The following is a 24,183-nucleotide window of genomic DNA, read 5'->3' as shown; positions in this document are numbered from 1 at the left end:
GACTTGTTATACCTTTGGCTCTAACTTCTTAAGCTCAAAGTTCTACAATCAATTAAATGATTCCAAAGGACTCAGCACCCTTAGCCTCCGTATGTTCTCGCCAAAGCCCGTTGAGCCAAAGCCTCCCCACTCTAACCCTGGCCCACTTCAACAATGACCGCAACCACAAATGGCCTTCTCTGGTGCTGTACAAGTTGTATGATTCTACAAATTCATTGGATGTCTAAGTTTTTGCTTCTTTTTTCTCTTAGAATCTCTCAGTCTGTCCTGAGGAAGAATCTGTGATTATGTCTTCATTTGTGAACAACTTGACATCTCTGGATATTAGACAAGGTAATGATAGAATTTGGTGAAAAAAAAAGATCTCCTCGCCATGTGATGCTTTGATTCTGTCTAATCTAATCTGAGCCATGTGATTCTATCTAATTTAATTTGAAGCACATGGAGGAATAATTTTGCAGGGAACATTACTGTCCAGTTTATGGAGTAATCTCCCATTCAAAGACACTGCTCCATATCAAACACTGACCCATTGCAGAGAAGCAAAGACAAAGAGACCATAGGTGATTGAATCTGGAACAAGAGTTTCCACTCTGCTCCCAAATCCAACTGGACCATCTCTGACACTTTTCTTTCCTTCCTACATCTCTCCATCTCCATTCAGGACACCGACTTGCATTGATATCTTCTAGAAACCCACTGACTCTCACAGTTACTTCAACAACACCTCCTTTCACCCTATCTGTAGTAAGGACACCACCCATTTTACTCAGTTTATCTGTCTCCGACTTCTGAGAGGTCCTCCTTCTTCCAGACATGTGGCTTCCCTTCTGCTGTGGTTGACGGAGCCTTCTCTTGCTTTTCCTCCCATCCCTCAGTGCTCTCCCCACACCTTCACCCAGGCAGGACAGAGGTGGCGTTCCCTTCACCTTACCAGCCGTCCATGTGAGGCAAAGGTTTACGTATCTCTCCTTCAACCTGGTCTACTGAACTTGGTGCTCTCGATGTAGACTAAATGCAGACTAGCAGAGCACCTGTGCTGTGATCTCCCGGTGCATGCTGCTTCAATTCTCCTTCCCATTCCCACGCTCACCTCTGCTTCCTCCATTGCCAGAAACGAGAACAACTCCTCATCTTCCGCCTGGTCAGTTGACAACCCAGTGGTGTGAACATTGTCCCAATGCTCTCCTTTCACTAACATTGGTCGGTCCACTGAGCTTTCTTCTCCCTTTGTTAACCGTTCCCAACTCCTCCTCAGCCTCCTTCGACCCTCATCCCACCCGCCCACCAAAGTTCCCTCTAATTTGTAATGACCAGTGTGCACAAAAATCTTGTGCTGTGCAATTTTTTGCCCAGTGAGAACAAGATGAGCGCACTGAATAATGTCTTCAATAAAAACAGCATAAATAAGCCAGGTCTAAAATCTGCAGACAAATCATCGCAAACTCCGCGTTGTCAACACAGTCCGCATCAGAAACCGGAAAAGGAAATGTGATTGTGTACGATCGTGAAATATACTTAACATGCCAACGAGGTAGAGGGCGACAACCTTTTGTGCACCAGTAGCAAAAGATGTGTGCGCGCACACTTTAGAGAGAACATTGCCTTGCCCTCAGCCCTTTCATCCTCTTCCTGCTCAGTCCTGCAAGAGGGCCCTGACATGAAATGATGACGTGCACCCTTTCCTCCGCACATGCTGCCTGGCCTGCTGAGTTCTTCCCAGCGTTCTGCTGGTCGTATTGACCCATTCTATCTCTGCTCGATCTCCAACATATCAAGTATTGACTCTTGTCCATCGAGGCTTGCACCTTGTGGTGTAGCTGCTTGTATGTACGTGAACTGAAACTCATTCTGCAACATCGGGGGGTTAACGGTGGCGCATTTTTATTTTCATCACAGTTGACTCTGACGAGCAATTTAACTTCCAAGGTCTGAGACTGGATTGGTTTCGACTCCAGGTAATTAGATTTTTTTAATTTGACAAGCAAACAGCTGTAACCTTTGAAAACTTAACAGGCACGGTCACGTATTGTTATGTATTAAGGTAGATTGGTTTAATATCATGTCATTGTATAATATCATTGACGCAGGGATTTTTGTCCACATAATAACGTAACTTCATGATAGAAGGAGGTATCGAAGCCCCAAGACATTGTTTCATCTGGGGAAAATGTGAGTCGCCCAATGATGGGGCGATAGAGTGGGTGTGATGGATCACAGGGTTGTAATGGGTGTGTGTACAGGAAGAAGCTGAAGGTCCGTGAGCCAGTCCTCATTAGGGGATTGGAGGTGGAGAGGGGCAGTAACTTTAAATTCCTTGCTGTTGTCATTTTGGAGGATCCATCCTGGGACCAGCACGTAACTGCCATTGGTGTCCCTTGACAACTCCGGCCAGTCTTGGCCTTCACTCTCACAGGAACATGCAGACCCTGAGCTCCCCTTGTCACATTTTTAAAAGCCTCTCACTTGCCACATATCCCTTTACCTGCTAAAAGCCTTTTTTAATCAAGCTCTGCAGCTTCTTGACTAATGCCTTCGAAATCAGCCTGTTCTCAATTTAGGATTTTAACCTGTGTGCCATTCTATCATTTTCCATAGCTGACGTAGAACGAAAAGAAAACTAAGCTGATCCCAAAAGGCTCTCCCACTGACACCTCTGTCACTTGTCCAGCCTCATTTCCCAATAGGAGGTCCAGTGTTGCCCACCCCCTTTGGTTTTCTTGGGTTTATTGGGTTGATTCCTGAACCTGATGGTGGTGGGGTGGGGGGGGGGGGAGGCTGTTGTTGAACCTTGAGGTGTGGGTCTACTGACTACTGGGGGGGAGCAATCCCATCAAAATAACCTCCACTTTGGTCAGCTGAAGGCCCCGTTTCTGTGCTGTCTAAATCTATGACTCTAGGGCTCCATCCCAGGCAATATCCTGGGTGAATCTCCTCTGTACCTTCTCCAGTGCAGTCACATCCTCCTTACAGTGTGGCAACAGTACTCCAGCTGTGGTCTGACCAGTGTTGTACCATAACCTCCCTGCTCTTACATTCTGTGCCCCAGACAATGAAGTCAGTGATCCCATACACCTCTTTCATCGCCTCAGCAGCCTGTGTTGCCACCATGAGGGAGCCTTGGACTTGCACACCCAGGTTCCACTGTTGCTCAGGACCCGCTGGGGCCCTGCCATTCATGATGTGTGCCCTACCTTTATTTGACTTCCCAAAATAGATCACCCTACACCTTGAGCATCAAATTCCATCTGCCATTGCTCTGCCCAACTTACCAGCTGACCAATAACATTTTGCAATATAAGAGTATCATCCTCACTGTTTCTCAAGAAATCTGCAGCGTAATAATCGTGCTTCCTACGTCCGACCTCTTTGGTCAAGAAAGCACGGCAATGTCTCCACTTCCTGAAGAGATTGAGGCTGCCCCACCACCCCCATTCTAACCAGTTTTTACAGGAGCACCATTGCGTGTCCTGACCAGCTGCATCACTGTTTGGTATGAGAATTGAAACACATCTGACCACAAGTCCCTACAAAGTATTGCGAGCCCTGCTGAGGGGAACATCGGGCTCTCTCTTCTACCCATTGGAGATATTTATCAGGTGTGTTTCATCCACAGGGCCCTTAGCAATGTCAATGAGCCTTCCCATCCATCTAACTTTATTATGTGTGCGGGAGAATGACAGTAAATTTGAACTTCAACAAATTGTTAAAGAGAAAGTGGTAATACGAGTAGGCAGGATGGGAGGGGAAGTGTACATTGGCTGGGGCATTCCAAACCAAACCAGGAGCTGTGTAAAACCCTGTCAGCCTGTGTCTACTTTTCCCTGTCCCTGGTTTACAGCCTTGTCCTTGATGTCCAAATAAATACCTGACTATTATCCTTCAGCTTTGTGCCTCCAAATTTCAATTTACACACTCCCTCCCCCACACTCACTTCACCCTTCGCACTCCCTACAATTCCCCCACACACCTACAAACTTCCACACTCCCAACACTCTCTGCCCCACAAACTCGACGCGCTCCCTGCACTCTATCACGCTCCCAATATTCCCCACGCATCCCTGCACACTTGCTACACTCTCCACGCCACAATCTCGAAACTCCCCGCATACACTCCCTGCACTCACACACCAACTCTCTACACTCCTCCAAGCTCCCATCACCTCCTCTTTTATGACAGTGCACTCTTGAATGTCCACATCACCCCTCCCTGAAACAAAATGCCCTTCCCCTCAGAGTAGACAGATAAGAAATATTTACTTAAGTTCTCCCCCATACACAGATTGCCCCTTCGGTCCCTAATAGGCCCCTCGCTTTCCCTGGTTACCCTCTTGTGCCTAATACACTTCAAGGTATATTTATTGTCAAAGTATGATGCAGTATACAACTCTGAGATTCATCTTCTCCAGACAGCCACAAAACAAAGAAAATCATAGCAGCCGTTAAAAGAAAAACATCAACCCCCCACGCGCAAAAAAAAGAAATCACGCAAACGGCAACAACATTAACCCCCTTCCCCATGCGCAAAAAACACAAATCGTGCAGATGGCGACAAGAGCATCAAACCCCAAACCCCACCCCGCGCAAAAAAAGCAAACAAATCATGCAAACAGCAACAAGAACATCAAACCCCAAACCCCACCCCGCGCAAAACAAAACAACCGCATCGCGCGAACAGCAACAAGAAAGAACAGGCGAAAACACAAAACTGATGGAGTCCAAGAGAACCACAGTCCAATCCATAAATCGCAGATCCAGATCTTCAGTATCATCCTCCGACAGCACCGAGGGAGAGAGAGACCACCCACCCACTCTCCCGGACGCAGGGGCCTTCCCTTAGGAGCAGGAAGCGACAGATCCATCACACGCAGGCACCCTCCGCTGGCGAGAGGCCAACAGACGGCACCGAGCCCTTGCTGGATTTCTCCACTTGAATAACGCCTTATGATTTTCCTGAATCTTTTCCACCAACATTAATTCATGGCCTCTCTTGATCTTCCTCAAGAATTTTAAAGTACCCTCTCAATATACCTGTATTCTATGCTCTTGAAGACTGCAGACACTGGAATGTCAAGTAACACTCAAACTGCTGGAGGAGCTCAGTAGGTTGGCTGTTGTTCCTCCATTTTCAGTTCTCCGCTCTTTCATGTGTTTCTGATCTTCTTCTATGATAATTATCAAACCCTCAATAAAACAGAAATCCACAGTTCCCCGGATACACTGGTCCACATGCTTCGCTCTCTGGGGAACACATTTCTCCTGAACTCCCACCATTTCACTTTTGAATGACTCCCACGTGTAGGATGCAAATTTACCTCTGAGTAGCTGGTTCCAGTGTACGTTTTGCCGGTGCTGGTTAATGATATTGAGATGGCCTTCCTCCAGCTCATCCTTCAATGTCCAGACCATCTTTATCCCTTTCCCTAACTACTTTGAACCTGACTGAGTTATGGTCACTGTACTCAAAGTGCTCCCCCACTGACCCCACAACCACTTGCCCACATTTGCTCCCCAAGATAAGATCCAGTACTGCCCCTCCTCTTGTTGGACTGTCTACCTAATGGCACCAAAAGCTCTCTGGATGGACCAACAATTCCATCCTTTTACACTTGGGCATTTAATGTGGGGTCATTGAGACCCCACCACTATAACCATATTCCTCTTATAGTTCTCTGTGATTTGTCTATGGATCTCCACCTCTATCTCCCACTGACTGTTGGGTGGCCTGGAGTGTAATCCCAACAAAGTGATCCCACTTTGTTATTGACACAAGAGATTCTGCAGATGCTGGAAATCTTGATCAACACCTGCAAAATGCTGGAGAAACTCAACAAGTCAAGCAGCATCTACTGAGGGGAATAAACAGTTGACGTTTCGGGCCAAGACCCTTCATCAAGACTTCCTCCAGCAATTTGTGTGTGTTATTTAATTTCTCTGCCATTTCCTCATTCACCAGTGTAGTTTCTCCTGCCTCAGACTGTAAGAGACCATATTAATCCTTTCTCCTTAAATATTTAACTGAGAGAAATGGACAGGCAACATTGGGCCGAGACTCATCATTAGAACTGGCTTTCAGGTTTATTTTCCCTCCATAGATGCTGCCTGACCTGCTGCGTTCCTCCAGCATTTTGTGTGTGTTGCCCTTTTTTATTACTATGTTCTGTTTGCTCTGATTTGAGACATTCTCCCTCATTACTATATCACGTCAATTGATGGTTCTATTTCAGGCTTATACAAGTATTGCGAAAACGCCTTTGGTTCTGCGAGAAAACCTGAACCTTGCCTCCCTGCTGAACACGATAGCTTTCCACACTCGGATGCTGGACGGTTTGGACGGCTTGCTGCAGGAGACTGCAGACATCATTCCATTATGGTGTGTGTCAAAATCACAGCTCAGCTTCAGCTTTCTCACTTTTGTTAGTCCCTAGCAGGAGAGCAGGCAGCAGCATTATTCTTCCTTTTATCTTGAAAGATAAAAGCATCACGGTTGCATCATGGTCTGGTATGGAAACACAAATGCCCAAGAATGGCAAAGTCTTCAGGAAGTAGAGCACACAGCCCGGTCCATCACGGGCAAACCCCTCCCCAGCACTGAGCACAATTACGAGGAGCGCTGCCTCAAGAAAGCAGCAGCCCCCACCATCCAGGCCACGCTCTCTTCTCACTGCTGCCATCGGGAAGGAGATAGGGGATCCTTAGGTCCCAGACCACCAGGTTCAGGAACAGTTATTATCCCTCAACCATCAGGCTCCTGAACCAAAGTGGATATCTTCATTCACCTCAACACTGAACTGATTCCACAACCTATGGACTCACTTTCAAGGACTCTACAACTCATGTTCTCAGTGTTATTTATTTATTTGTTTGTTTAGCACAGTTTTTCTTCTTTTGCACATTGGTAGTTAGTTGGTTTTATAGTATATGGTGTACATACTGTACTTTGAACTTGAAGAGCCAGGAACAGGGAATATCCCTCCAGCCCTCGAGGCTGCGGCACCATCCCCCAGACCACGACTGACTTCCACCCCAAATCCATTGCTCTAGCTCTTCCCACATCCCTCGATTTCCTCCTCAGCCAGAGGTCCATCCTCCTCTGTTGTGAATGAACCCAGTGACAGTGACTGCACCAGGCTCCCCAGCCTCTGCAGAGGTTTGTCCCCATCTCAGTCCAGGGACGAAACATCTCATGTTCTCAGTATTGTTTATTTATTGTATCTGCACAGTTTGTCTCCTCTTGCACATTTGTTACTTATCAGTCTTTGTGTGTAGTTTGTCATTGATTCTATTGTATTTCTTTGTTTTACTGTGAATGCCTGCAAGAAAATGAATCTCAGGGTAGGCATGGTGACATCATGTACTTTGATCATATATTTACTTTGAACTTTGAACTTTCATGCTTGACACCTTATTCGGGGTGTGCACCCCCTTGTCCTAGACTCCTCAGTTCCCATTGTGTGATGAGTTCCCCACAGTGTGTGGCAGTACAAAGTTCAGACTTCTTTCCCCTGTTCTGCAGAGAAAGGAACGGGTAGAGACCTGTGTGCTTTGATGCAGGTTACAAGGCTTGAGGTAGATGTGATTCCACAAAGAAAAAATTGGAAACTCTCACTCCATGGAGCTGATGACTTCCAGGTAGTGTTTGATAACAGAGTGAGAGCAAAATAGGAGAGAACGTGTCCACGACCCTCTGGACAGTCCACAGAAAGTGTGACGAAGAGCATCGTGTGGTTACTCGGTGAGCAAAGCAAGACTAAGAGCTTCCTCTGGAGTCTGCAGCCGTGATCACAGCTCCACGTTCACTGAATCATGAATTGTACTCCGCTTCCACATTTACCCAAACCCTGCCACTTTGTACCCCATTCCACATCCAAAGCTGCTCTTTAGAACCATTTTTCTGCTCTGCCTCTTTCTCCTTTACACAAAAGTGCACATTCACACATGGAATCACTTCAAGCTGTAGGGGCCGAGCTACTTGTTCGATTAACCGTGTCTCTTTTCTGTGGCAGCTTCTACCCAACTTTGTTTGAAAAGATGTTTTCACAAAGTGCAGAGGATCCCACACAGCTGCAGTACTTGATTGCTTTTCCGATGGTTTGTGCCCACTTCTCCAGCTGTATCCATGACATGTGCCCTGAGGAGGTAAGTCACCGAGTATCGTCTGGACGTGGCTTTTCTGAGGTGAAATGCCAAGAATTGGGCGTGTAAGTTGGGATCGGATGTACTTGGGGAAATGCACAATGGAAACGTGGAGGTTGTTTAGGGAGCACTTCCATGGGATTCTGGATAGGTTTGTCCCATCAAGGCAGGGAAAGGATAGCCGGGTAAAGGAACCATGGTTGACGAGAAATATGGAACATCTAGTCAAGAGGAAGAAAGAAGCATAAAGTCATAGTCAGAGAGCACTACAGCACAGAAATAGGCCCTTCTTCCCATCTGAACTGTTATTATACTTAGTGTCATAGACCTGCACGTGGTCCATAGTCCTCCCTGGAAACAGCAAATCACCCATTTCTGTTCCTTGCCATGATGTGAGATGTGTGAGCAATCACGTCAAAGGTCCCTCAGGTCCAGCCCACTCATCATCCACTCAGAGACAGGCAGTGCACCACTGTTAGCCTGCAGATATCACCTTCATTCACATCACACAGGGCTGCAGTACAAGTTACTTGACAGGGGTCAGAAGAGGCATGAAAATACAGTATAATTAGAAATTGGTTTATTATCGTCAGATGTACCAAAATACTCAAAAACAGTCACTTCCCTGAAGCCGTCAGGCTGATCAACACTTCCAGCCATTAACCCAGCCCACCACCACAGAACACATCAGCAAGCATCACTTCATGTACATACAATCAGTCTATGTACAAAACAGTTACTTGTACATTGTGTTTTATAGGAATGCTCTTATATTGATAATTATTGTTTTTTTTTTGTTTTTTTATTGGTTTCTTTATGCTTATTGTGTTTTTTATGCTGCATCGGATCCAGTGTAACAATCATTCTGTTCTCCTTTACACTCGTGCACTGAAGAACAACAATAAACAATCTTGAATTGTCAATCCATTGGAAAATAAAACTCAAAATAAGAAAGGTGCATTCACTCTGATGGGGTTATGTAACAGACTCACCACCCCCCAATAGCCACAGGGACATTGAAGAACAGATGTGCAGGTAAATTAAGGAAAGGTATAAAAACAACAGGGCTGTTGCCATGGTGCCTTCCATTTCCCCAATATAGACTAGGATCTCCTTATAATGCATGAGGTTTAGACAAGGCAGAATTTGTTAAGTACATCCAGGAGAGTATTTAAAGGAAGCGTTGAGGAAATAGAGAAGCTACAGAAGGACTTAGATTAGGAGAATGGGCAAAGAAGTGGCAGATGAGCTTTAGTGTAGGGAAGTGTATGGCCATGCACTTTGGTAGAAAGAAAAAGGAATAAACTATTTTCTAAATAGGGAGAAAATTCAGAAATCAGAGGTGCAAAGGGACTTGGGAGTCCTCATGCCGGATTCCCTAAAGGTTTACTTGCAGGTTGTGTCAGAGGTGAGGAAGGCAAATGCAATGTTAGCATTCACTTCAAGAGGACTAGAATATAAAAGCAAGGATGTAATGCTGAGGCTTTATAAGGCATTGGTCGGACCGTACCTGGAGTATTGTGAGCTGTTTTGGACCCCTTAGCTAGGAAAAGATGTACTAACATTGGAGAGGGTCCAGAAGAGGTTCATGAGAATGATTCAGGGAATGAAAGGGTGAGGAGCATTTGATGGCTCTGGGCCTGCACTCGCTGGAGTTAAGAAGAATGAGGGAGGATCTCATTGAAACCTATGGAATATTGAAAGGCCTAGATAGAGTGGTTGTTTACTATAGCGAAGATGTTTACTATAGTGGTTGAGACTAGGACCAGAGGGCACAGCCTCAAAACAGAGGGTCATCCATTTAGAATGGAGATGAGGAGGAATTTCTTTAGCCAGAGGGTGGCGAATTTGTGGAATTCATTGCCACAGACGGCTGTGGAGTCCAAGCCATTAGGTATATTTAAGGCAAAAGTTGATAAGTTCTTGATTAGTCAGAGCATCAAAGATTACAAGGAGAAGGCAAGAGAATGGGGTTGAGAGGGATAATAAATCAGCCACAATGGAATGGCAGAGCAGACTTAATGGGCCAAATGGCCTAATTCTGCTCCTATGTCTTATAATCTTGTAGTCCAATGAGACAAGGGGCCACAAGGGAACTGATGCTGTGTGATGAACCTGGCCAGGTGACTGACCTTTCAGTGTGAGAACAGTAATCACAACTCCCCAAGTTTTCAGATAGCTTGGATGTGGAGGATGTGGGTGAGGTTCTAAATGAGTACTTTGTACTAGTATTTACCAAGGAGAAGGACATGGAGATAGGGAGTTCAGTGTGGAGCATGCTAGTGTGCTACAGCATTTTCAGATAAAGAAGGAGGTAGTTTTGGGTCTCTTGGCAAACATTAACGTGGATAAGTCCCCAGAACCTGCTGGGATATACCCCAGGTTATTGAGAGGGGCAAATGAGGAGATCTCTGGGACCTTGACCAACATCTTTGTGTCTTCTCTGGCCACAGGTGAGGTCCCAGAGGATTGGCTGTTAGCTATTGTTGTTCTGTTGATTGAGAAAGGAAATAGGGACATTCCTCGAAAGTATCGACCAGGTAGTTTCATGTCAATGCTAAGAAATCTAATGGAGGGGATTGTTAGGGATAGGATTTATGAACATTTAGCAAACCATGGCCTAATTGCAAGTCTTCTTTCACATACACAGAGGGATGGGTGCAGAGAAAGGGGGATATGAAGATTGTGTAGGCAAAAGGGATTAGTTCAGTCAGGCATTTAATTACCAGTTTAATTAGTTCCGTCACAACATTGGGGGTCGAAGGACCTGTTGCTGTGCTGCACTGCGCCATGTTCACGACACTGGGAGATTAAGATGGAAGATAGGATTGCCTGAATTGGACTGACAGCAGGAACCGCTCAGTGCTGTTGTTGGCTGAGGCCTGCCTTCATGTGGTAACTGATGGAAGTGTTGTCTATTTCTGTGCAGTACCTTGTCCTCCAAAACCGAAGTGTAAAGCTATGTGCCAATTTTCTGGATGAAATCACCAAACAAGCCAGCATTTGTATTATTGAGCTCTGCCAGGAGCAACGCAATCTCAGCGAGAAGGTGAGTAACGTTGTGAATGGAGCGTCTCCTGCTCAGGAACTGCAACTCTACTGTTGTACTGACATACAGCTTCTTGGGCTTTTGTCTCTGCAGCTCTTGCCCAAGTACACAGCGCAGACCATCAGCAAAGCTGTCAACAAGAAGCGAAAAAAGCCTGCCAGCAAGAAGGTTGAGCCCAGTCGCGAGAAGCCGGGCATCGAGAGCCAGCGTAAGGACAGACTCGTCGTCACCAAGTAGGTGAAGTGAACGGAGCACTGAGGACGTGTGACTGATGCAAGCAATCCGTTTACATACACTCAGTGGCCACCTGTGCACTGCTCATTAATGCAAATATCCAATCAGCCAATCATGTGGCAGCAACTCAAAGCATGCAGACATGGCCAAGAGGTCCAGTTGTTGTTCAGACCAAATATCAGAATGGGGAAGTAATGTGATCTAAGTGACTTTAACTGTGGAATGATCGTTGGTGACAGGTTGGTAGTTTGAGTATCTCAGAAACTGCTGATCTTCTGGGATTTTCACAACACTCCAGAGCTTACAGAGAATGGAGAGGAAAAACAACAAAAAAAATCCGGTGAGCGGCAGTTCTGTGGGTGAAAATGCCTTGTTACTGACAGAGGTCAGAGGAGAATGGCCAGATTGGTTCAAGCTGACAGGAAGGCGACAGGAACTCAAATAACCACACGTTACAACAGGGGTGTGCAGAAGAGCATCTCTGAACACACAGCACATTGAACCTTGAAGTGGATGGGCTACAGCCGCAGAAGACCGGGAACATACAGAAATACACTCAGTGGCCACAGGAGGTCCCTGCTAAAGTGTCCACTGAGTGTAGATCAGCAATGACCCACGGTGAAACCATGGCACAAGTTATTTCGGGCACAGGGCCACACGTGAAGCATGAGACCATCACCGGGCAGTTACCGGGTGCACTTCCCGGTTGCAGAAGGTGGCAATGCATCAAACGACGGGCACAAATTCCCAGTTTAGTCTGCGGTATCGTCACCTAAGCATATTGGTGTCAGAGGGATCTTGAGGTCTTAGCTGACATGCGGAATCTACGCAAACTTCTGAGGAAGTAGTGGCACTGTTGTGCCTTCTTTGTGATGGCACTGAAATGCTGGTCCCAGGACAGATCCTCTGATATGGTAATACCAAGGGAATTCAAAGCTTCTGGCCCTCTCCACCTCTGATCCCCTGATGAGGAGTAGGTCATGGAAGGAGGTGGAGGCTTTGGAGAGGGCGCTGAAGAGGTTCACCAGGATCTTGTCCGGATTAGAAGGTGCAAGATACAAGGAAAGGCTGGACAAGCTTGGGTTGCTTCCTTTGGAGTGTTGGAGGCTGAGGAGAGATCTGACCGGTTATAAGATTATGAGAGGCGTAGGTAGGCTAGACTGTCAGAACTGTCTAATACTGGAGGTCACACATTTAAGGTGAGAGGGGTGAATTCTAAAGAGAGGTGTGGGACAATTTTTTTTCCCGGTGTGATAGGTGCTTGGAACAGGGGTGGTGGTGGAAGTAGACATGATAGTGAAGTTTAATATACTTTAGATAAACACGTGGATGTGCAGGGAGTGGAGGGATATGGATCACGTGTAGGCAGAAGAGATTAGTTTAATATGATACCATGGTCGACGCAGAGATTGTGGGCCGAAGGGCCTGTTCTGTACCATGCAAGTGTACCAAGAACATCAAGGCATCAGTGATAACGTGGCAAAGTGACTACATTAGAGTCAAAAACGTCAGAAATACAACAGAAGAATTAATGTGGAAATAAGCCACACAGCTCAAATGGGATTGTGCTGCAGATATTTCAGTGGCAGTGGAAACTGTTGGCGGGAACTCTGGTCATGGACAGAGTCACAGTGTGGGATGGACTGTTTCACCGTCAGGTGGGCAAGGCGGTGAGGGATGGGGAAAACACGGATGCCACCAAGGGAGGGAGGGGCACCGTCAGCTTGGCATCTGCACCTGGGCCACAAATCAAGATGGTTCTGGTAACATTTGTCACAGCAGGGTTCCTGCTCTTTTGTTTTTTTTAGTTTTGTATATAAGCATGTCTTTCAGTTTTAATTCCTGAAATATTTAATTATTGATCATATCATATACCCGTGTTAACAAAGATTTGGTAAGCTAAATTTAGATACTCTAATTGTAAAAGGTTACTTATTTTGAGTGACAGGGCAAAATTAGACAGATTCTTCAGCTATGAATCAGTCTATCCATCTGAGTCTGATGTGGATTGACCCTAGCATTCCGTGTTATTCTGTATTGGTATTGGCACCTTCACCTGATTACTGAGCCAACCTGTACACTCGGGATCCAGGCAAACAGAGCTTTGGAAAAATTTCATGGAACACCATAAAAAAACACCATAAGATATTTAAGATACTTAGAAATTCGATGGGAGTTTGATTTGGAAAAGTAACATCAAATCTGTTTGTGTTTCAGCATGGATAAACATCACCTTACCCTCACTGAGTACTGCAAGACCATCAACCATGTGCGACAGCTGATTGTCTTCGACCACATCATACTACCTGTGGAATACCTCACCAGTCAACTGGAACTGCGGCTCACCAAGTAATGTCCAAGGCTTTGTTACTCTTGCTTAAATTTGGGAGTTAGCAGCAGGCTGGGTAGATTCACTTCTGAGTAAAGAAGGCTAAGAGTAGACCTGAATGAAGCTGATAAGTTATCTTGGGATCAAATATCAGTTGATATTTGCCTGCCTTATTCTCTGTATATGGCTAGACATCTGCAGAGGGCCTTCCAAAGGGTTTTCAGATGCTTGACTTTGGAAATTTGTCCTCTGATCCATCACACTGAGCACACAATGCAGCATCTGTTTTGTACAGGTTTATTCAGCACAGAAACAGACCCTTCAGCCCGACTGTTCCATGCCAACCAATATCCCCATTTAAGATAATCCCATTTCCCAGACTTTGGCCCATATTCTTCTGAACCTTTCCTATCCATGTACTTGTCCAGGTGTCTTTTAAATGTTCCAACCACTTCCTCTGTCAGCTTGGTCCATACACAGACCACCCTCTGGGTGAAGAAGTTGCCCCTCAGGTCCCTATTAAACCTCTTCCCTCTTATCTTGAACCTGTGCCATCTACTTCCTGATTCCCCAACCAGGGGTAAAACACTTTCCTCACCAAAAGCTTTCCTCACCACCCTGTCGACCCTTGCAAGGTGTCAGGCCCTGATGGTGTACCTGGTAGGGCTGTGAAAACCTGTGCCAACCAACTAGCTGGAGTGTTCAAGAACACCTTCAATCTCTCAGTTCTGCATTCAGAGGTTCCCTCCCATTTCAAAAGGATGACAATCATACCAGTGCCCAAGAAGAACAGGGCAAGCTGCCTCAATGACTGTCACCCAGTGGCACTCACATTTACTGTGATGAAGTGCTTTGAGAGGGTGGTCATGGCTAGAATCAACTCCTGCCTAAGCAGAGACCTGGACCCTCTGCATTTAGGTCTACAGCGGATTCAATCCCACTGGCTCTCCACTCAGCCTTGGGTCACCTGGGCAATAGTAATCCCTACGTCAGGCCGCTGTTTATTGACTGCAGCTCAGTGTTCAACACCATCATCCCATCAGTACCAACCAACAAGCTCCAAAACCCTGGGCCTCTGTACCTCCCTCTGCAACTGGATCCTTGGCAACCCCTCGGGAGACCACAGTCTGTGTGGATGAGAAATTACATCTCCTCTTCGCTGACAATCAACACCGGCACATTTCAAGGACGTGTGCTTATCCCACTGTTCTACTCTCTCTATAAATCTCCCACACCTATAACTGTGCAGCTAGACAGAGCTCAAACACCATCTATAAATTCGCTGATGACATGACTATTGTTGGCAGAATTTCAGATGGTGATGAGGAGGCATACAGGAGTGAGATAGATCAGCTGGTTGAGTGTCTCACAACAACAACCTCGCACTCAATGTGAGTCAGATCAAGGAACTGATTGTGGACTTCAGGGAGGGGAAATCAAGGGAACACACGCCAGTCCTCATCGAGGGGTCAGAATTGGATAGGATGAGCAGTTTCAAGTTCCTGGGTGTCAACATCTCTGAAGATCTACATATGAAGAAGGCATGCCAGTGGCTACATTTCTTTGGGAGTTTGAGGAGATTTGGTATGTCTCCGGAGATGTACAGTGGAGAGCATTCTGACTGGTTGTATCACAGCCTGGTGTGGAGCCTCCAATGCAGAGGATCAGAAAAATCTGCAGAGTGTTGTAGATTCCGCCAGCTCCATCACGGACGCAACCTTCCCCGCCATCGAGGACACCTTCAAAAAACGATGCCTCCAGAAAACGGCATCCATCATTAAAGACCCCCACCGCCCTGGACGTACCTTCTTTCATTACTACCATGAGGGAGGAGGTACAGGAGCCTGAAGGCACACACTCAACTTTTTAGGAGTTTTTTCCCCTCCACCATCAGTTTTCTGAATGGTCCATGAACATTACCTCACTATTTTGCTCTGCTTTTGCACTAATTTTTTCATTGCTTATTGTAATTTATAGATTTTCATGTACTACACTGTACTGCTGCCATAAAACAACAAATTTCATGACATATGTCAATGACAATAAACGTGATTCTATCAGAAATATAACTTCCCCCGCCACCCTTTCCGACCTGTACCCTGGAACATATAGCCCCCAATCCTATCCCTCCCTCAGCTATGTTTTGTAATGGCTATAAAACCCAATCCTATGTAGCTATCCATACTCCGAGTTCATCCACCTTTCCTGTCAGGCTGTTGCATTGAAATTAATGCAGTTCAATCCGATGGGCATTCTGCACTCCCTGTTGTGCTCCTGTATGTCTTGCCTTGTTCTGAATTTCAGTCCTATTCATTTCAGTGGTTTATTTTCACTCTCAACCACATTCTCCTGTCTCACTCCCGTAACCTTTGGCACACTGATTAAACAAGAACTATGCAACCCTCACCTTAAATACACCCAGTGCAAAGCCAAATGTGGCGATGTTCCACTGATTCACCACCCTCTGGCTAAAGATGTTTTTCCTCATCTTCGGTCTAAATGGACGCCCCTCTATTCTGAGGCTGTGCCCTCTGGTCCCGGACTCCCCCACTATAGGAAGCATCCTCTCCACACCTATTCTGTCTAGGCCTATCAATATTCAATAGGTTGCAGTGAGATCCCCCTCATTCTCCTCAACTCCAGTGAGTACAGGCCCAGAGCCATCAAAAACTCCTCATATGTTAACCCTTTCATTCCAGGGATGATTCTCGTGAACCTCCTCTAGACCCTTTCCAATGCCAGCACATCTTTTCTTAGATAAGGGGTCCAAAACTGCTCACACTACTCCAAATGTGGCCTGACCAAATAGGTTTCAATGAAATGCCTCTCCCCACCCCATTCTTCTAAACTCCAGTGACTATAGGCCCAGAGCCATCAAATGCTCCCCATACATTAACCCTTATATTCCCATGATGATTCTCGTGAACCTTCTCTGGACCCTCTCCAATGCCAATCCTTTCTTAGATTTGGGGCCCAAAACTGCTGACAATACTCTAAGTGTGGTCTGACCAATGCTTTATAAAGCTCCAGGATTATATCCTTGCTTTTGTATTCTAGTCCTCTCAAAAGGAATGCTAACATTGCATTTGCCATCTTCACCACCGACTCAACCTGCAAGTTAACCTTTAGGGAATCCTGCATGAGGACTTCCAAGTTCCTTAACACCTCTGATTTTAGAATTTCTCCCCATTTAGAAAATAGTCAATGCCTTTATTCCTTCTGCCAAAGTGCATGACCATATACTTCCCTGTATTATATTCTATCTGCCACTTCTTTGCCCATTCTCCCAATCTGACTATGTCCTTCTGCAGACACCCTGCTTCCTCAACACTACCTGACCCTCCACCTATCTTCATATCATCTGCAAACTTGGCCACAAAGCCATCAATCCCTTCATCCAAATCCTAACATACAATGTGAAAAGAAGTGGGGAACACCACTAGTCACTGTCAGCCAACCAGAAAAGGCCCCCTTTATTCCCACTTTTTGTCTCCTGCCAGTCAGCCAATCTTCTATCCATGCTGGTATCTTCCCTGTAATACCATGGACTCTTATCTTCTTAAGCAGCCTCATGAGTGGCACCTTGTCAAAAGGCTTCTGAAAATCCAAGTAAACAACACCCACCAATTCCCCTTTGTCCATCCTGCTTGTTATTTCTTCAAAGAATTCCAACAGATTTGTCAGACAAGATTGCCCCTTGAGGAACCTTTTCTGACTTTGGCCTATTTTATCGTGTGCCTCCAAGTGCCCCCGAAACCTCATCCTTAATAATCGAATCCAACGCCTTCCCAACCACCGGGGTCAGGCTAACTGGCCTATAATTTCCTTTCTTTTGCCTCCTTCCCTTCTTAAAGAGTGGAGTAACATTTGCAATTTTCCAGTCCTCAGGAACCATTCCAGAATCTAGTGATTCTTGAAAGATCATTACTAATGCCTCCATATCTCTTCAGCCACCTCTTTCAGAATTCTGGGGTGTAGGTGATCTGGTCCAGGTGACTTACCTACCTTCAGATCTCTCAGCTTCCAAAGCACCTTCTCCCTAGTAATAGCAACTGCACTCACTTCTGTGTCCTGCCACTCTCATATTTCTGACACACTGCTAGTGTCTTGCACAGAGAAGACTGACGCAAAATACTTATTCAGTTCCTCCACCATTTCTTTGTCCCCCTTTACTATCTTTCCAGCATCATTTTCCAGTGGTCCAATATCCACTCTCTATTATATATCTGAAAAAAAACTTTTTGTTCTTCTTTTATATTATTGGCTAGCTTTCCTTTATATTTCATCTTTTCTCTTTATGCATTTTTAGTTGCCTTCTGTTGGTTCATAAAAGCTTCCCAATCCTTTACCTTCCCACTCATTTTTGCTATATTATATGCTCTCTCTTTTGCTTTTATGCTGTCTTAGACTTTCTTCATCTTTGGGATGTATCTTTCCTGCACCTTCCAAATTTCCCCCAGAAACACCAACCATTGCTCTTCTGTTGTCATCCCTGCTAGTGTACCCTTCCAATCAACTTTGGCCAGCTCCCCTCTCATGCTTCTGTAATTACCTTTATTCCACTGTAATACAGAAACATTCAATTTTATCTTCTCTTTCTCAAACCGCACAGAGAATTCTATCACATTATGATCACTGTCTCCTAAGGGTTCCTTTACCTTAAGCTTCCTAATCAAATTTGGGTCATTACATAACACCCGATCCAGAACTGCCATTCTCTTAGTAGGTTCAACCACAAGCTGCTCTAAAAACCCATCTTGTAGGCATTCTACAAATTCCCTCTGTTGGGAAACTGTACCTGGGAAATAATGAAGTCTTTATTCCCACAGGGGGCCTTCAGGAAGGAGAGTCTAGGAGAATCTCACTCTTCTGCCACAATGTTTTATACTTCTTCAACACAAAGATAACAATAAATGATTAAATACAAGAGATTCTGCAGATCATAAACACAAAAGAATTTGCAGATGCTGGAAATCCAAAGCAACACATGTGAAATGCTGGAGAACTCAGCAGGTCAGGCAGCATCTATGGAAATGAATAGATAGTCGACATTTTGGGCTGAGGCCCTACTTCAGGACTGAGAAGGAAGAGGGAAGATGTCAGAATAAAAAGGTGGGGGGGGGTGGGTTCTGCAGATGCTGGAGATCTGGAGCAGGAAGGGGGAAGATGTCAGAATAAAAAGGTGGGGGGTGGATTCTGCAGATGCTGGAGATCTGGAGCAACTCACAAAATACTGGAAGAACTCAGCAGGTCAGGCAGCATCTATGGGAAGGGATAAACAGTCATTGTTTTGGGCTGAGACCCTTCATCAGGACTCAATTAAACAACAAAATACAGTTTCAATTGCTATAATCACCTACTTTAACATTTTGAATGTAGTCAGGTAAATTTGCATTATTACATATTTACAATGGTAGCACATCCCAACTAGCAGAACCCCTTTGAATAATCAACACTGGTGTCTGTTCTTAAAGCCATACACCCACAATAGCAAACACGAGGAATTCTGCAGATGCTGGAAATTCAAGCAACACACATCAAAGTTGCTGGTGAACGCAGCAGGCCAGGCAGCATCTCTAGGAAGAGGTACAGTCGACGTTTCAGGCCGAGACCCTTCGTCAGGACTCCTTTCGTTACAGTGTTGAGGATGGTCCCATGAACATACAACTAACCAGAAGGTTAACTGACAAACAGATCCATCCTGAGCTGTGCATTAAGTTGCAGGGTTACACCTTTAACTATGTGCTAAGAGCAGAAACATTCATCAATTGTTATGTATATTGCTTCAGATTGATGTCTTTTCAATGCTTTCAGGGCTATTGTGCGGCTGACTGGTTACAACCAGCAAACGCAGGAGATTGTGAAGCCGTCTGAGGTGCTGTCCAGTGTCAAGGCTTTCATTACGTTCATGCACTCTGTTGCCCATTACGTGAACATTGACGTGACCAAGATTTGCAAGGATGTCCTGCTGCAGCAGTCTCAAGCCGTTGATGCCAATGGGGAAATAACCCTGACGACAGTGTACACCAATTGGTAGGTGCAGAGCTCACTGACACTGCATCAGAAGCAAAGTGCGGGACAGAGGGACAGATATGACCTGACCCCCCACCCCCCACTAGTAGCTGCTGCCATTGTTCTGGGTGGCAGAGGTCACGGGATTGAGGGATGTAATTCAACCAGCCTAACTGCAATGTATTTTAGAGTTCACAGACGGGCCATGTGCTGGTAGATGGAGGGAGTGTTTCAGGTGGTGGATGGGGTCCCGATTGAGCAGGCCACTTGGTCCCGAATGGTGTCTTTCCCCTCTCGCCTTAAACTTGAGCCCTCAAGTTTCTAACACAGTGGATTCCATTTAATTGGGACACATCTGGACCAATATGTTTTAGCCCAATAAGCAGCTGCCCCAATTAACCAAAGTTTCATGGAAATAGTTAAAAAGGTTTAAAAAAAAGACAAGCTACCATTTAACTGAGTAAAAAATTATGTATTTAAATGAAATACAGAACACTGCCAATACTACTACAGCACTACAAAACTGTGTATTAGTTCCTAATAGTTATTGACAGAGGAATTTATCCAGTGTACACTGCCCCATTCTTTTGATTGACTGTAAACGAACAAAATCAGCACAGACCCAGTAATGAAATCGTTTCATTTTCACTCCCAGCTGTTTCTGCCATCTCCAAGCCTGAATGCTTGAAACTACAATGAGAAAAACAGTTCTGAATTGTCTTAATGTTTATTTCTCACCAACTATCAGTGCCAAAAATCACTACTATCTTCTACATTCTCCCCGTGAAATGCATGGATTTCCTCCAGGTGCTCCAGTTTCCTCCCACAGTCCAAAGACACACTGGGTAGGTTAACTGGTCATTGTAAATTGTCCCGTGATTAGGTTAGAGTTAATGGGGTTTGTCGGGTGTGACTCAAAGGGTCAAAAGAGCCGACTCCGTAGTGTATCACTAAATAAATAAAAAAAACAAACACACACAACTGGCGCTGTTTAAAAACTGTTAACTCTAAGCACGGTGTAGTGTCTATAGATCACGCAAGCGCACTCAAATGACACTAGTTAGAAACGGTTCAACAGCAGTCTCCTGTTCCAGTTATGCGACACAGTGTCCCAAATAAATAGAGGAAATCCCAATATTTTCTTCATTAGTTTTTGTTCTTTAACGGTTGTTCCAAATAAGCGGCTGCCACAATTAACCAATAGCCTAATTAACCAGAATCCACTGTACCTACTGTCATGACAAGGCCGCTCTGAGAATGGAGGAGCAACACCTCATATTCTGTCTGGGTAGCGTCCAACCTGAGAGCGTGAACATCGATTTCTCAAACTTCTGGTCATTTCTCAAACCCTTCCCCCTTATCCCTTTTCCATTACCCATTCTGGCTCTCTTCTCACCTGTCCATCACACTCTCTGGTGTCCCTCCTCCTTCCCTTTCTCCCATGGTCCACTCTCCTCTCCTATCCTATCAGATTCCTTCCTCTCCAGCTGTTTACCTTTTCCACCTATCATCTCCCAACTTCTCACTTCATCCCTCCTCCCCCACCCACTCACCTGGTCTCACCTATCACCTGCCAGCTTGTACTCCTTCTTATTCTGGTTTCTGCCTCATTCCTTTCCAGTCCTGATGAAGGGTCTTGGCCCGAAACATCAACTGTTTATTCTCCTCCATAGATGTTTCCTGATCTGCTGAGTTCCTCCAGCACATTTTGTGTTGTTCAGACTCCCCTACCCTAGGGAGAGTCTGTGCCCATCCACCTTATCTATGTCCCTCGTGATTTTAAAGTCACCCCTCAGCTTCCTGTCTCTTGGGAAAACAGTCAGGCCCTCTAGTCCAGGCAGAATCCTCGTAAATGTCCTCTGCACCCTGGCTAACTTGACAATATTTTCCCTGTAACAGGGTGACCAAAAATGTACAAGCGTGGTCTAACCATCAACTTACAGAACTGTAACAGAATAACTCTTAAACTTGATGCCCTGACTAATGAAGGCCTACATGCTAAATGCCTTCATTACCAGCCTGTCTCCTTTCAGTGAAATGTGTGCTTGTACTCCCAGGTCTCTCTGTTCTATAACGCTCAACAGTGCCCTGCCATTCACTGTATTCATCTTACCCTGATTTGACTGTCCAAAATTCATCACTGCCCACTTATCTAAGTCAAAATCTATTTGCTGTTCCTCAGCCTATCTCACCAACTGATTAAGATCTCTCTGTAATTCATTGTAACCTGCTTCACTATCAAAAAACTAATTTAATATCATCAGCAAACTTGTTAATTGTGCCTTGTACATCCATATCAATACCATTTACATAAACGATAAATAACAGAGTTCCCAACACTAATCCCTGGGGCACTCCACAAGTCACAGGCATCCAGATGGAGAATCAACCTTCAGCCATCACCCTTTGCTTCCCACACAAAATGCTGGAGGAACTCAGCAGGCCAGGCGGCATCTATGGAAAAGAGTCAACAGTTGACGAGACTCTTCATCAGACCATCTCTTCTCACTGAAGCCCTTGAACCAAAGCCTTGGGGCTAAGAGGAAAATTGGATCCACCATGATGAAGTGGCAGAGCAGATAGCTAATCAACTATTAACTAGCGATTTGTAAATGTGCCTCTTTTAGAATCCTGTTATGTGAAACTCAGTAGCGAATCCTGAAACCCATCTCCTTTAAACTCTCATTGCCTCTTGCTCCACGTCACGGCTCCTGGTAAAATTTATTTCTGAGATGACTCTTCTTTCTAGGTACTTGGAAAGTCTTCTGAGGCAGACCAGTAATGGGGTAATCATTCACTCCCCTGCCATCAAATCATTTGTGACAATGCCGATTGAGAATCTACAGATGTTCAATGCTGAAGAATATTCTGATGTTTCAGGTTGGTGAACTGATTCAAATCAATACCTGTTGATGGGTTACTGTTCTGAGTTTTAGTGTTTTCAACAGTGCAAATTGTCTAAGTCAGCACAAGAGTTCAGGGAGTTTCAAGTGTAAATTGAATATGAGCTCACAGTGAGTTCCTGCAGGTTTTGTTGGATTAGTGCAATACCTCTTTCAAATCTGGCCTGTCCATAAAATTGGCTGTGCTCTGATATCACCGTGAGTTTTTGTTGATTACACCTTCCAGTTGCTTTTTTTTCCCGCTTGTGCTGTTCTAGAAAATGTGAGTGTACTTTTTTTCCATAATTAAATTGATCAAGAAGCTTCCAACCGTACAGCAATGAAAATGGTAAATTGCTTTGCAAGATTTTTCCAGTTAACCAAATCAAAATGGTGGCCTACACAGATGCCCTGTTCAGTCTGAGAACAATTTTCAGCTCAGAGTTAGCACATGACTCTATGACACAATGTGACTACAAAGGATATCGATAGGTTCTGCAAGTGGGCAAAAATATGGCAAGTGGAGTGCAGTCACTGACCACCGTACAGTGCACTCTGATGAGAAAGTGTAACATAATCATAGAGTCACAGAGCACTATAGCAAGAAACAGGCCCTTCGGTCCATCTAATCAATTCTGAACTATTATTCTGCCTGGTTCTGCAACTGGACCATACCTATCCAAACTTCTCTTAAATGTTGAAGTTGAACCCACATACACTACTTCCGTTAGCATCTTGTTCCACACTCTCACTGCTCTCTGAGTGAAGAAGATCCCCTTCAGGTTCCCTTTAAATATTTTACCTTTAACCTATCACCCCTAGTTCTAGTCTCACCCAATGTGAATGAAAAAAGCCTGCTTGCATTTTACCTTGTAAATTTCCCCTCAAATCTCCCCTCTTTCAAAATCAATTCATAGCTTGAGGTGAGTTTGTTCCTTTATTGGAAATGAAATTACCACGGCCTCACTGATACCAAAGGCTGATTATCAAATATGCCCTCTGCTGGGTGTTTAACTTATAACTTCTTCATCTGCAAGTCCCTGGATTTGTAGTTATCCCGTTCACGTGTTGCTGTGCCAGCACCGTCACTGTGTGTACGAGAGGAGGCGAAGTGTAACGTGAACGTCTGTGAGGGCCTAGTCTGCACAGCAGCCCGAGGTTTTCTGAGCAATGACCTGCATGTATTGATAGTGATAAATTGTTATTGAAATGCCCCTTATATACCTGCCTGTACTATTCCCCCTAGCCGAATGTTTCACCCACCCACCACTCTCTGTGTAAAGAACTTACCTCTATACTTTCCTCCAGTCACCTTAAAATTATACCCCATGGTATTAACTATTGCTGTCATGGAAAAAGATCCCTGGCCATCCACTTGATCTATGCCTCTTATCTATAGCTCTTAACTGCAGTGATTGGGCTGTGTACTGTCATGGGACAGTAGTCGACGACATTATTCCCATTGGATTCTGTTGCTCATTGAAGGATTATTTTTGTTTTGCAGTGAAGCCTTTGCTCCTCATTTCAATTATTGTGTCTTC

The 24,183-nt window shown here is 45.0% G+C and overlaps 1 protein-coding gene across 1 annotated transcript in view; it reads left to right on the top strand.

The window, feature by feature from the left end:
- The window catches only part of LOC140191790 (nck-associated protein 1-like), a 107,695-nt gene that overhangs the window by 52,823 nt on the left and 30,689 nt on the right, over positions 1–24,183 (top strand). The window contains exons 14-22 of the mRNA XM_072249550.1: positions 252–333; positions 1,900–1,958; positions 6,228–6,373; positions 8,007–8,139; positions 11,066–11,185; positions 11,279–11,418; positions 13,637–13,768; positions 19,563–19,781; positions 22,510–22,640. Coding sequence (XP_072105651.1) covers positions 252–333; positions 1,900–1,958; positions 6,228–6,373; positions 8,007–8,139; positions 11,066–11,185; positions 11,279–11,418; positions 13,637–13,768; positions 19,563–19,781; positions 22,510–22,640 — 1,162 coding nt within the window. The remainder of the gene's footprint in view (positions 1–251; positions 334–1,899; positions 1,959–6,227; positions 6,374–8,006; positions 8,140–11,065; positions 11,186–11,278; positions 11,419–13,636; positions 13,769–19,562; positions 19,782–22,509; positions 22,641–24,183) is intronic.

This window comes from Mobula birostris, chromosome X (genome assembly GCF_030028105.1).
Source record: "Mobula birostris isolate sMobBir1 chromosome X, sMobBir1.hap1, whole genome shotgun sequence".
In the NCBI taxonomy this organism is placed as follows: Eukaryota; Metazoa; Chordata; class Chondrichthyes; order Myliobatiformes; family Myliobatidae; genus Mobula; species Mobula birostris.
This window is presented reverse-complemented; position numbering and strand designations above follow the sequence as displayed.